The sequence below is a fragment of the Quercus lobata genome, chromosome 12 (genome assembly GCF_001633185.2).
Source record: "Quercus lobata isolate SW786 chromosome 12, ValleyOak3.0 Primary Assembly, whole genome shotgun sequence".
NCBI lineage: Eukaryota > Viridiplantae > Streptophyta > Magnoliopsida > Fagales > Fagaceae > Quercus > Quercus lobata.
Genome location: NC_044915.1, coordinates 9,388,982 through 9,401,766, shown reverse-complemented (window position 1 = coordinate 9,401,766; position 12,785 = coordinate 9,388,982). Strand labels below are relative to the sequence as shown.

The 12,785-nt window shown below is 32.2% G+C and overlaps 2 protein-coding genes across 2 annotated transcripts; both read right to left on the bottom strand.

The window, feature by feature from the left end:
* Window positions 1-889: 889 nt before the first annotated feature.
* On the bottom strand, window positions 890-2,479 carry LOC115972476 (anthranilate N-benzoyltransferase protein 1-like). Its single transcript, XM_031092781.1, has 2 exons — window positions 1,917-2,479; window positions 890-1,733 (listed from the first exon to the last, which is right to left on the bottom strand). The coding sequence occupies exons 1-2, from the start codon at window positions 2,286-2,288 to the stop codon at window positions 1,254-1,256; spliced, it is 852 nt and encodes a 283-aa protein (XP_030948641.1). The 5' UTR covers window positions 2,289-2,479; the 3' UTR covers window positions 890-1,253.
* A 5,077-nt stretch (window positions 2,480-7,556) lies between these two features.
* On the bottom strand, window positions 7,557-10,492 carry LOC115970192 (anthranilate N-benzoyltransferase protein 1-like). The gene is made up of 3 exons (XM_031089853.1): window positions 10,447-10,492; window positions 8,572-8,882; window positions 7,557-8,389 (listed from the first exon to the last, which is right to left on the bottom strand). The coding sequence occupies exons 1-3, from the start codon at window positions 10,490-10,492 to the stop codon at window positions 7,748-7,750; spliced, it is 999 nt and encodes a 332-aa protein (XP_030945713.1). The 3' UTR covers window positions 7,557-7,747.
* Between the last annotated feature and the right edge of the window lie 2,293 nt (window positions 10,493-12,785).

The window sequence follows — 12,785 nt, the reverse complement described above, 5'->3', positions numbered from 1 at the left end:
TTGCACAATCAAGTTTTTTCCAAAATCTAATTTCCAATTAGTTAGGCTAATTACCTTTCAAATGGTGAAATTTAGGAATGTTTTTCAAAATTAACAAGGTACCATTTTAGCATAAAAGTTGTAGCTGAGTTGCTGAAAAATTGATGGAAAATGAAAGACTGTAGTGTTTTTGATAGTTAAGGGATTTAGAGTAGCTGGTTGACTCTCTTTGTTGGAAAGCGAAATGTGTGTTGGGTGAAGTGTTTATGTTCAACAGGTTTTTTGTTCTTCCATGAGTGTTTATGAGCTGCACATCGCATCTAGTATGGATTCATTATTCTCACCAGTGTTCCAAGCTTAATGGGTAACTGTTTAGGGAGCCCATATCAATGCAAAATAACTCTTTTTCCCTTCAATCCACATCTTTTAATTATCATTTTGTTGGGTTCTTCTTTCCACATGCGAGCTTAGTCGGCATAGCTAATAGGAATACAAACAATAAGTTGGACTGAAAATTCATTATTAATTGGTGTTAGACTTTTTTTTTTTTAAGGAACAAAATAAGGGATTCGTGTGTGTAATCATCACCCCACATCCCAAAGTACAGGTTAGGTAAACCCAAGGATATCAACAGTGCACAACAAGGCATATCACTATTGACGTCCATGTTTTATTCCGCCGAGTCAACTTGGGCCAAATGTTGAAGCAGCCCACAACATAAAGTTGCAAGAGCTGAGACTCAAACCTTTGAGCCAATGGAGCTTTTGAGGGTTTCCTGCCATTAAACCACACTCGCTGATGATTGGTGTTGGACCTTATGAGCTTGGTCTATAAGTATTTTTATAAGCTCTAGTTGTGGAAAAAATGCCCTCGACAAATTACAAACAACTTAAAAGTATTTTGATCATTCAAATACACAACACGCTTTTATTAATCAAATACATATTACATAAGACTTACAAATCAGTGTTCAAACTAAACTGCATAGCAAACAATTTTTAACAAACAGCATACTCGGATGAGGATGACATATTCTGAAATAGATCAGGTCATTTTCTTACCCAACTAAATAAACAAATTAAGATATAAGAAATTCTGACCATCTGGCCCATCCTAAAGTTCGTTCTCATTAGGAATTGCCACTAAAAGGTTCACTCCATTAGTAGCCTTATTAGGAGGTGGCATTGCCATGACAAGACCATCAAGAACTGACCTGATCCAATATGAAACATTTATAGGCTTATTCCCTTCACGAAATGCTACCTCTTTGGCCCCTAAACATTCATCCCAACCTGCACAAGTGATTGAGTCTTGAAACTCAATTGTGGCTTAACATGTTTATGTTTGGGATACTTTTCTATCTCAATAATATCCTTAGAGTTTTCTTTCACAAACAAATAAAACTCTGAATCCATTTTGCTACCAAGTTGGCTCTCTATCTCCTCAACACGATGCAATGCAAGTGACTTGCATGTTTCACCATCCAAATTTGCATTTTCAGCAGTGACCTTGAAATGCATGGTTTTGACACAATCTTTTCTTAGAGTTGAGCTAGTTATGCTAGGAGGAGAAGAACCATTCCTTTTAAGATTAGGGAGGTAAAATAAGGGTTTTTGGAGTTCATTATTACTAGAAAGTATATTATTGTGTATGTTTGCCCAAATAGTGAGGAATTTCTCTTTCACCAAAAGGTCTGCTAGAAGAATGCTGCAGCTAATCCCAATCGAGTATCCACCACACTGGAAGTTTGTCACCTGTAGGAATATTTGGAAAGTTAGACAAATAAATGGGAAAAAAAATGCCCCAATTTAATTCACACCTCTATTCTCTAGCTCGCTTTGGAATTTGTATAATACCATATCATATAACATAAAATAACTTCAAGAATAGTTAAGAAATTTATACTTTTTTTTTCCTGGATATGTAAGCTTAGTTACCTGAACATAAAATAATGGAGAGAACTGAGGATTATGTTCGTCAATATCATTCCAAAAAACAAGTTGAGCTTCTGCTTCTTCCTTTTCTTTCATTTCAAGAAACCCAGATAAAGTTACAGCGACCTGTGTCTCGATGAGTCTAACACCACTATCATTGGAGACAATTTCTAACTCTCCATCACCATCCTTGCCACGCCACAACCTTCCACTTAGCATTGGCTGTTCGGAAATTGCTTTTCCTAGTGTCTCCTTAGCCCAACCTGCAAAAATCCACCCTGAATCCTCCTCACTGACATTCTTGTAGTAAAGAACTAGTGAAGACACCTTTTGAATATCCCCGAAGCAATAGGATCCATGGCCAATACCCGGCATGATCGTCACTGATCAGTCACCTTATAGGGTGCGACTGTCTGCACAGCTTCCATGGTTAACTTAGGGACGTTGGTGATACCAAAGGGACTTGCCATTTTTAGAGAACTGGTGGATAACTTCATGCTTGGTAAGGCATTTATAGGGCATATTTTAAAAGGTATACAATTAGGAGCCATTGTTAGTTACATTAATCTTGGTCTAGACGCTTCCTAATCTATTAACCAATTGGGTTACTTTCCTTTTCCTCTTTCATTTTTTACTTGCTTTGTTACTTCACTAATTGCATGTAGTTTATCAGGGCCTGTACACTGTACAGGATTGGATTAGTATACCAGCAAGTCTGTTTTAATTATTAAGGCCTTTGTAGTTTTCCAATCAAGTAAACACTGATTGTGACTCAACACATTTTGGGAATGTCGTGGCTATTAAATTAAAGTAGGTAGTTTAGTTATTGTCCCTTTCAAATGGATCAAGGGTACTTGGAAATCACTCATTCTTCTGTTGGAACTGTTGGAAGACAAAAACAGATCAAATCTATATTGGGTCATGCTAACAGATCCCTAATGGTTAACAATCTATCTTATGAAAGTTTTGACACCACTTTTATAAAAAACAAAAAAAACTGTCAAAACATTAATTGATTTTTTTTTTCTTATAAAAACTTCATTTAAATGAATTATTAACTATTCATCTAAGGGAATCCATTAACATTTCTTATCTATAATAAGATCTGCAAAAAAGACAATGCAAAAAATAGTCACATATTCCTTATTACACACTGTTACACATGAACTATTCGTGTGTTTAAAATTACACTGTACAGGATTAGTATACCAACAGGTCTATTTTAATTATTAAGGCCTTTGTAGTTTTCCAATCAATTAAACACTGATTGTGACTCAACATGTTTTGGGGATGCCGTGGCTGTTAAAGTAGGTAGCTTTAATTATCGTCCCTTTCAAATGGATCAAGGGTACTTGGAAATCACTCATTCTTCTGTTGGAACTATTGGAAGACAAAAACAGATCAAATCTATAATGGGTCATGCTAACAGTTCCCTAATGGTTAACAATCTATCTTATAAAAGTTTTGACACCACTTTTATAACAATTAGAAAAAGCTTGTCAAAACATTAATTGTTTTTCTTTTTCTTTTCCTATAAAAGTTTCCTTTAAATGAATTATTAACTACTCATCTAAAGGAATCCGTTAACATTTCTCATCTATAATAAGATCTGTAAAAAAGACAATGCAAAAAATAGTCACATATTCCTTATTACACACTGTTACACATGAACTATTCGTGCGTTTAAAACACAATTTTAAAGAGAGCATGTGTACAATAACAAATGCGTAGTAAGAATTTCGATCCGCTGTTTTTTACATTGCTTAAGAGGAGGATATTGATTGGTTTTTGCAATGTGACATGCAACTAACTTATTGTCCGGCTAACCAGAGAAAATAGCATTTGAGGCTTGTTGCAATTAATTGAGTGAGACCAAATTAATGCCTTTAGTTAGTAGAGAAATTAATTCAATGCTAAATCATTTAACAAGGTTCTTGATTCATAATTGTAGAAGGCAGCAAATTGTTACGCATACACGCTTTATTGTAGCGGATCGATGAGGTCGGACTGAAGCGTGTGAAATGAAAATTTAATCCTTGAAGAACTTAAAAACTTTGGTGCATGATAGTCATAGATGACTGACATACCACTGGTATTGTTCAAGGCGAAAGATATTGTGGTAGATGGTTTTGCACTCTTTCGTATCAATACGTTTCTTATTAAAAACTGTCAATTAGTGCAATCCCAATCTCAAGGTCTGTTAATTATTAGATTTAGGACCCTTTGTAATGTTTTTTGTTCGTGGTCATGTATCAGCCTAGTATGGAGGGTTAATCTTGCTAGAGCCACATGTTTGTTTTGTAAATTCAAGCTCCCACCGAACCAAAGTAGATTGATGGCTACTGGTGCATTTTCTATTCCTACAAAAGAATTAGTAAGCTCAAAATGTAAGAAAGAGACAACACAAGTACAATAAAGGAACATTGACTTATATCTATCAAATTTTCTCATTAAAAAAATAATAAATAAAAACTCTTATACCTAAGGATAAAGTAAATAGCAGAATAGCATAGTTCCGGCACTATGCACTAAAATGAAAATAGAACAAAGATTGACTGTTGGTAAGTTAAAACTTAAAACAGAATAATGTACGTCCAAGGGTGAGATAAAATAAAATAATATGTTTAGTAGTAAAATATCAATAAAGTGCATGGACCCTGTATATTAGCTTAAATAACAGGTTTTATAGTATTTTTTTAAACTTTTTTTTATTGCATGGCCAAAACACTTTTTTAAACTTTTAGTTGATACGTACATTTCAAATTTTCAAAGGAGTACTGGTACCTATTTAATAGCCACTACGTCTAGTATGGTACAATATTGACTCTTGTGCCAGGGGTGGCGCTACACTATTCTCAGGGGGTTCAAATGAACCCTCTGACTTAAAAATATATATATATATATATATAATATTTTTTTTGTTAGTTTAATACTATAATTTTTTCTTAAAAATATTTTTACACCCCTTGAATTAAATTTTGCACATCTTTATTATAAGTATTTCCAACTCTAAGAATAAAGAGTAAGTGTTTGTGAATTGTAAATGTCACTATTTTTTATAAATTTATATTATGTGTGTGAGTGTATCTAATATTGATTGTGTGCATTACTTTTTATTATAATGTTATTTGTGTGAATTATGATGTGTACAATATAAATATAATATATATTTATATAATTTAATAATTAGGAAATAGAGATGGTTTGTTACATGTGTGTGTATTGTTATCATGTTATAATAACTTTTTGTTATAAAGTTAATAAAATTCAAGAAAAAAAGCATAAAGTTAGTGATTGTCCAAGAATTTAACTTATTAAGTAGACACTAGTGTATAATTTTATGTATGAATGAGTGTAGTTGTGTGCGTCAATAATTAATACAAAACCAATGAGTTTAGTTTAGTAATTTAGTTTAAAATATTTTTATAAAAAAATAACAAATAGACAATAAAAATGTTAGATAAACTTAACAAAATAAAATGATTGTAGGCTCATACCTACCCACATTGGCAATAGATACTCATAATTCAAATTTTGAATACTTGTAGAAAGAAATTGTAAAATTTCATGTATTAATTTTTTTTTTTTTTTGTCAATAACTCGATATATTCAAATTCTTTTTTATTAAAATTTTTTGATAACCCCTCTAAACATAATTCCTAGAGCCACCACTGTCCTGTGTGTACGCCACCTTGGACAAAATATCCAGTCTCTTTTATTCTTTATTTTTTTCTTGTAGAACTATTCTTTTGTTAGTTTTCAATTCCTTTTCTTAAAAAAAAATAAAATAATAAAAAAAATAAAATAAAATAAAATAAAAAAAATTCAATTCCTATTTTGAAGTAGCATTTCTCCCTAATATCATTATGCCTCTACAATGTTACTTGGTTTAATTCTATTTGTGTCATTTTCTCATATGTGAGACTTGATATTCTTAGATACCATCCAATGTATATTTTGGTGACCTGTTATAGTAGGTTAACTACTTAGAGGCATCATACCTACAAAAAATTGGAGTATCGTAGAATTCTCCTTGAATTCAAATATTAAAACTAATGTAGTAATAGATTTAGGAATTAATGAAAACATTCATTAAAATCTCCTAAAAAAAGTTAAATTTGAAATTTTTTTTTTTTTTTTTAAAGTGAGATTTCATTAATGCTCACATACCATTGAAATTACTTGGTTGCCTACTAATAACAATCTATAACAACCTGCCACTTATGATTTGTTATAAAATTATTGTAAAAATATTGTGGATATAACATTTCTCCCTTCCTTTAATTTGGTTTGTGCAATTTTTAATTCAAAAAGAAAAAAAAAAAAAAAAAAGAATTTGTTCAGATCTAGAACTGATCTATAATTTTGGTAAATTTAAATCTAATGAACAGAATTATATTATATTTGAAAAAAAAAATACTCTTAGCAATTAAAATAGCAATAAAAAGTTTTCATATTTATGTTGCAGTGGAAGACTATATTATTAGAAACAAATAAAATTGTCAAACATTTTTTGACAAATGAAAGAAATATCATTGAAGAAAGAATACTGAAATGGTAAGCCATCATTGAAAATTATACTTTTGAAGAAAAGTTGCGACAACAATTATTGCCCTTCGTCTATGCGCAGACTCATTCTAATAGTTTGCACAATCAAGTTTTTTCCAAAATCTAATATCCAATAGTGAAATTCAGGAATGTTTCCCAAAATTAACAAGGTACCATTTTAGCATAAGCGTTATAGCTAAGTTGCTGAAAAATTGATGGAAAATGCATGATTGTTTTTGATAGTGTAAGGGGCACTGAATGCAAATACAATCTATGTTGCTGTCCCCCAACCCCCCCCCCCCCCCCTCTCTCAAATTAAGGTTCTCCTCTATTTTATTCATTTTTAAAGTCACTAAAAAGCCTCTGGTGAACAGAAGGAAAACTTGCTGAATATTAGTATATTCACTAACTTTGAGCAGTGAAATCTCCTATATACATTAGCTTGATATGACTTTTCTTTGAAAGGGGGAACATGGCTGACTAAAGGCCACAAATTTTTGCCTCCCTAAAGGGAATGCTCCCTTCCAGACTTGCTAGATGTTAAGGGATTTAGAGTAACTGGTTGACTCTCTTTGTTGGGAAGAGAAATGTGTGTTGGGTGAAGTGTTTATGTTCAACAGGTTTTTGGTTCTTCCATGAGCGTTTATGTGCTGCACATTGCATCTAGTATGGATTCATTATTCTCACCAATGTTCCAAGCTTAATGGAGAACCGTTTAGGGAGCCCATATCGATGCAAAATGACTCTTTTTTCCTTTCAATCCACATCTTTTAATTATCATTTTTTTTTGGTTCTTCTTTTCATCATATGTGAGCTTAGTCGGCATGGCAAATAGGAATACAAACAATAAGTTGGACTGAAAATTCATTATTAATTGGTGTTGGACCTTTTTTTTTTGGAATAAAATAAGGGGCTTGCATGTGTAATCATCACCCCACGCCCCAAGGTACAAGTTAGGTAAAGCCAAAGGTATCATCAGTGCACAACAGGACATACCACTACTCGCACCCACATTTTATACCACCAAGCCAATTTGGGCAGAACAAATTACAAACAACTCAAAAGTATTTTGATCATTCAAATACACAACGCGCTTTTATTAATCAAATACATATTACATAAGACTTACAAATCAATGTTAAAACTAAACCGCATAGCAAACAATTTTTAATGGATAGCATACTTGGATGAGGATGACATATTATGAAATAGATCAAGTCATTTTCTTACCCAACTAAATAAACAAATTAAGATATAAGAAATTCTGACCATCTGGCCCATCCTAATTAAAGTTCGTTCTCGTTAGGAATTGCCACTAAAATGTTCACTCCATGAGTAGCCTGATTAGGAGGTGGCATTGCCATGACAAGACCATCATGAACTGACCCGATCCAATATGAAACATTTATAGGCTTATTCCCTTCACGAAATGCTACCTCTTTGGCCCCTAAATATTCATCCCAACCTGCACAAGTGACTTGAGTCTTAATACTCAATTGTGGCTTAACATGTTTATGTTTGGAATACTTTTCTATCTCAATAATATCCTTAGAGTTTTCTTTCACAAACAAATAAAACTCTGAATCCATTTTGCTACCAAGTCTGCTCTCTGTCTCCTCAACACAATGCAATGCAAGTGACTTGCACATTGCACCATCCAAATTTGCATTTTCAACAATGGCCTTGAAATGCATGGTTTTGACACAATCTTTTCTTCGAGTTGAGCTAGTTATGCTGGGAGGAGAAGAACCATTCCTTTCAAGATTAGGGAGGTAAAATAAGGGTTTTTTGAGTTCATTATTACTAGAAAGTATATTATTGTGTATGTTTGCCCAACTATTGAGGAATTTCTCTTTCACCAAAAGGTCTGCTAGAAGAATGCTGCAGCTAATCCCAATCGAGTATCCACCACACTGGAAGTTTGTCACCTGTGGGAATAGTTGGAAAGTTATGGGCAAAAAAATACCCCATTTTAATTCACACCTCTATTCTCTAGCTCACTTTGGAATCTATATAATACCATATCATATAACATATGCTTTCTAACATAACTTCAAAAATAGTTAAGAAATTTATACTTTTTTTTTCTTGGATATGTAAGCTTAGTTACCTGAACATAAAATAATGGAGAGAACTGAGGATTATGTTCGTCAATATCATTCCAAAAAACAAGTTGAGCTTCTGCTTCTTCCTTTTCTTTCAATTCAAGAAACTCAAACAAAGTTACAGCAACCTGTGTCTCGATGAGTCTAACACCACTATCATTGGAGACAATTTCTAACTCTCCATCACCATCCTCGCCACGCCACAGCCTTCCACTAAGCATTGGCTGTTCGGAAATTGCTTTTCCTAGTGTCTCCTTAGCCCAACCTGCAAAAATCCACCCTGAATCCTCCTCACTCACGTTCTCGTAGTAAAGAACTAAGAGATAAGACAACTTTAAATACATAAGTTGTTACAAATATATGTGTCATTAATAACAAAATGTAATTCAAGTAGAAAAATGCTAGAAATACTATAAATTTTACTTCATAATCTTTACAAATTAATGTGATAATTAATATGATTTGTAAACTTCAACAACCTATTAAATGCGTTTTTGAATTGCTTTTGTTGATTGGTGATACATCTTTGTAAGCCTAGGTTGTAAAATTTATAATACTCTCATTATTCATTAAAATAGCTGTTTATTATATTAGCTTGAAGTGTCACTGATCACATTCGTTACTACTTCATGTATAAGTTTTTTGCAGTAAAATTTGTTATAATTTTAGCATTTTTTTTTCCACACAAAAAAATATATATATATTAAAAAATAAAAAGAATAAATTTAAAAATATATATAATATTAAATACTAGTTTAATATTATTTAAGTGATAACAAAAATGTCTCATTGGAAAGGAGATATGGAACAAGGAGATGTGTAACATAAAATTTATGGGGAAAACGATATGATAATGGTGGCTCAACCTTTGTCAGCTTCATTGCATAACGATCATTAGATTCTTTTTGAGAACCAACGATCATTAGATTCTAAGCAAAAAAAAATTTGCAGAGGTACTATTAAGAGTTGCCCGTAAATATTGTGACACGACATAGACATACCCTCAAATCATTCAACGCCCTTTTCCAAAGAACTTGACTTGACATGAAACTAGCTGTGTTGAAGAAACGAGTGCAGAGTGCTGGGTCTTCTTTTTGGACATAAGTAATTGTTTAAGATTCCCACATGGAAAATAAATAGACCATACAATTTTATTTTTTATTGTTTTGCTTGGTAAATAATGAGGGAGAAGTGAGGTGGGATTGTAACCACACTAGGCATCATAGAGGGTGTCAACACTCAATATTACTATACTATCACTCAAACCCTAAAAACCCTACCATTATAGTACTATAGTATATAACCGAAACCTTAGAAACTCCCACAATTTTCCACATCATCATTTTAATTTATAAAAAAATATATATATAAAACCGAAACCTTAGAAGTTCCCACAATTTTCCACATCATCATTTTAATTTATAAAAAAAATTAATTTTTTAAACTAAATAGTAAATACTACACGAAACCTTTGACAAACCCGACTATAGCCTATAGGTTTTCTGTGAAACATGAAAACAAATCTCTTCCGGAAAAATATTGAAAACCCCAAACACCCTCCCCAATTTTCTTCTCTCTTTCCCACCCATGACATAGCCACCGTTGTTCGTTGCCGTCACTATCAGCCACCATAGCCATCAAGTTTGTATCTTTGCCACTCTCTCTGTTTAACTTCAACCCGATAGTTTTAGAAAAACCCCAATATATTTGGTAAATCCTTCAATCCATGGCCCTCTACATCTAAATACTAACACACAAAAAACCCTAGATAATACATTCTAAATCATCCTAGATCATTATTTAAAAAATAAATAAACAAATAAACAAATTAAACTATATTACTGTGTCTGTGCTGTGCACTCGCACCGCCAGTTGCTCACCGCATGTCATCCTCTCAACTCCAGCTCCAGTCCAAGCCAGCACCATCGGCATATATCTCTCTCGTGCTTTGTTTAATTACTATTAAGTGGTTTACTGCTTTTGTTGTCTTTCTTTTGACTTTTGAGAAACTATGTGCTATATAAACTTACTGCTCTACTGCAACAATTTAAGTTCCTTGACTTCTAAACGTGTGGCTGTCTATTGATTTCATTAAAAAAATAAAAATAAAACTTGTGGCTATCAAGTTTAAAGTTTTACTGTGTTTTTTTTTTTGAAAACTTCAGACTATGTACTAACTGAATGCAAGGAACTTGCTAATATGATAGCAAGACAAACTCCAAATTTTGTGTTGTAAGCTCTTTGTCTGGTATAAAAATAAAAAATAAAAAAAAGTTTAAAGTTTTACCTTTTTTTTTTTTTGAAAAGTTTTACCGTGTTGTTGAGAGAAAGAATGTTATATATAATCTATATAGTACATAATAGGCTATAATATATATGTATATATAAAATAGTTAATGTATTTATGCAAGGGTATGACTTTTGAGATAAATACAAACAATTACTTAATAATAATTTGATTGTTCACACTTTTTTTTTCCTTTTTAAATTAGCTATATACATGAAAACCAATCACAATTTGTGCATATTCTTTATAAAAGCTCACCGCATGTCATCCTCTCAACTCCAGCTCCAGTCCAAGCCAACACCATCGGTATATATCTCTCTCGTGCTTTGTTTAGTTACTGTTAAGTGGTTTACTGCTTTTGTTGTCTTTCTTTTGACTTTTGAGAAACTGTGTGCTATATAAACTTACTGCTCTACTGTAGCAATTTAAGTTCCTTGACTTCTAAATGTGTGGCTGTCTATTGATTTCATTAAAAAAATAAAAATAAAACTTGTGGCTATCAAGTTTAAAGTTTTACTGTGTTTTTTTTGAAAACTTCAGACTATGTACTAACTGAATGCAAGGAACTTGCTAATATGATAGCAAGAGAAACTCCAAATTTTGTGTTGTAAGCTCTTTGTCTGGTATAAAAATAAAAATAAAATAAAAAGTTTAAAGTTTTACCCTCTTTTTTTTTTTTTTTTTTGAAAAGTTTTACCGTGTTGTTGAGAGAAAGAATGTTATATATAATCTATATAGTATATAATAGGCTATAATATATATGTATATATAAAATAGTTAATGTATTTATACAAGGGTATGACTTTTGAGATAAATACAAACAATTACTTAATAATAATTTGATTGTTCACACTTTTTTTTTTCTTTTTAAATTAGCTATATACATGAAAACCAATCACAATTTGTGCATATTCTTTAGAAAAACAAATGTTCAAGTTTCAAAAGCTATTGTCAATCATCTTTTCAAAATGCTAAAAATGTATTTGTTGAACCCCTAGAAAGCCTAATGTTTGGCATTACATCAAGCTTTACATCAAGTTTGTTTCAGTAAACAGCAGATTTAGCAATAGTGTTTATTCTGATCCAAACACTCACTTGGTCCCTAAAAAAATGTGTTGCAACATCCCCGTGACACATGTGAAGGTAAAATTTTGGTTGTGAGAAACTTTGGGCTCTTTGATAGCTCCTTGCTTTACTCCTTTGCAAAACCCCGGTTGCTTGTCACCTAGATTTTTTTTTTTTTTTATATGAACTTTGTCATCTAGTTATTATCTATATCTATCAGGTGAAAGAATATTATCTAGTGTATTCATGCATGCCGTTATAGGGTTGGAGAACCTTTAGGACTTGGGTTGTCACTAATGCAAGACTAGTCTGTGAATGCTTTTTTTTTTTTTTAAGGGTTTTCTACGTTGCGCAGATAGATAGATCGAACCTCATAGTGGAAGTACAAATTAACAAAGCCCCCTTGCATTAAAAAAATAAAATAAATAAATAAATAAAACTTAACCCCTCCAATGTTCTATCTTAAGTTTGGATGTTCTCTCGGTTCTAACATAATCTTCTATGGGAGAGTCTGTCTATATATGCAGGCTATACTATATGAGACATGGTCATAGACTAGTTTTCCAATTAATCTATGCTAATCCGATCATGTGCCAACTAAGAATTGATGTGACCTCAAATAAAATCCAGGGACCGTGGTTAGCATTATCGAGGGTGATTATGCAGTGACGTGTGTTTGTCTGCAGTAATTGACATGTGTTTGCGTTACTTTGCTAATGGTGTGTGTGCATATATATATATATATATATATATATATTCTTTTGATGGGCTAATCAGGAGCTGTATTGGTATACCATCAAGTCTATTTAAGTAGGTTTTTATTGTAGCTTTCCAATTATATATATATCGAAAAGCAAACAACCTGAC

What these genes read in the sequence shown, in the direction of transcription:
- LOC115972476 (XM_031092781.1), bottom strand. Translation starts at nt 2,288, where the DNA reads ATGCCGGGTATTGGCCATGGATCCTATTGCTTCGGGGATATTCAAAAG. An exon ending in CTCCATTATTTTATGTTCAG is followed by an intron (nt 1,734 to 1,916) that starts GTAACTAAGCTT and finishes ATATTCCTACAG; the next exon opens with GTGACAAACTTCCAGTGTGG.
- LOC115970192 (XM_031089853.1), bottom strand. Translation starts at nt 10,492, where the DNA reads ATGGTGCTGGCTTGGACTGGAGCTGGAGTTGAGAGGATGACATGCG. An exon ending in AGTTGAGAGGATGACATGCG is followed by an intron (nt 8,883 to 10,446) that starts GTGAGCAACTGG and finishes CTTATCTCTTAG; the next exon opens with TTCTTTACTACGAGAACGTG. An exon ending in CTCCATTATTTTATGTTCAG is followed by an intron (nt 8,390 to 8,571) that starts GTAACTAAGCTT and finishes CTATTCCCACAG; the next exon opens with GTGACAAACTTCCAGTGTGG.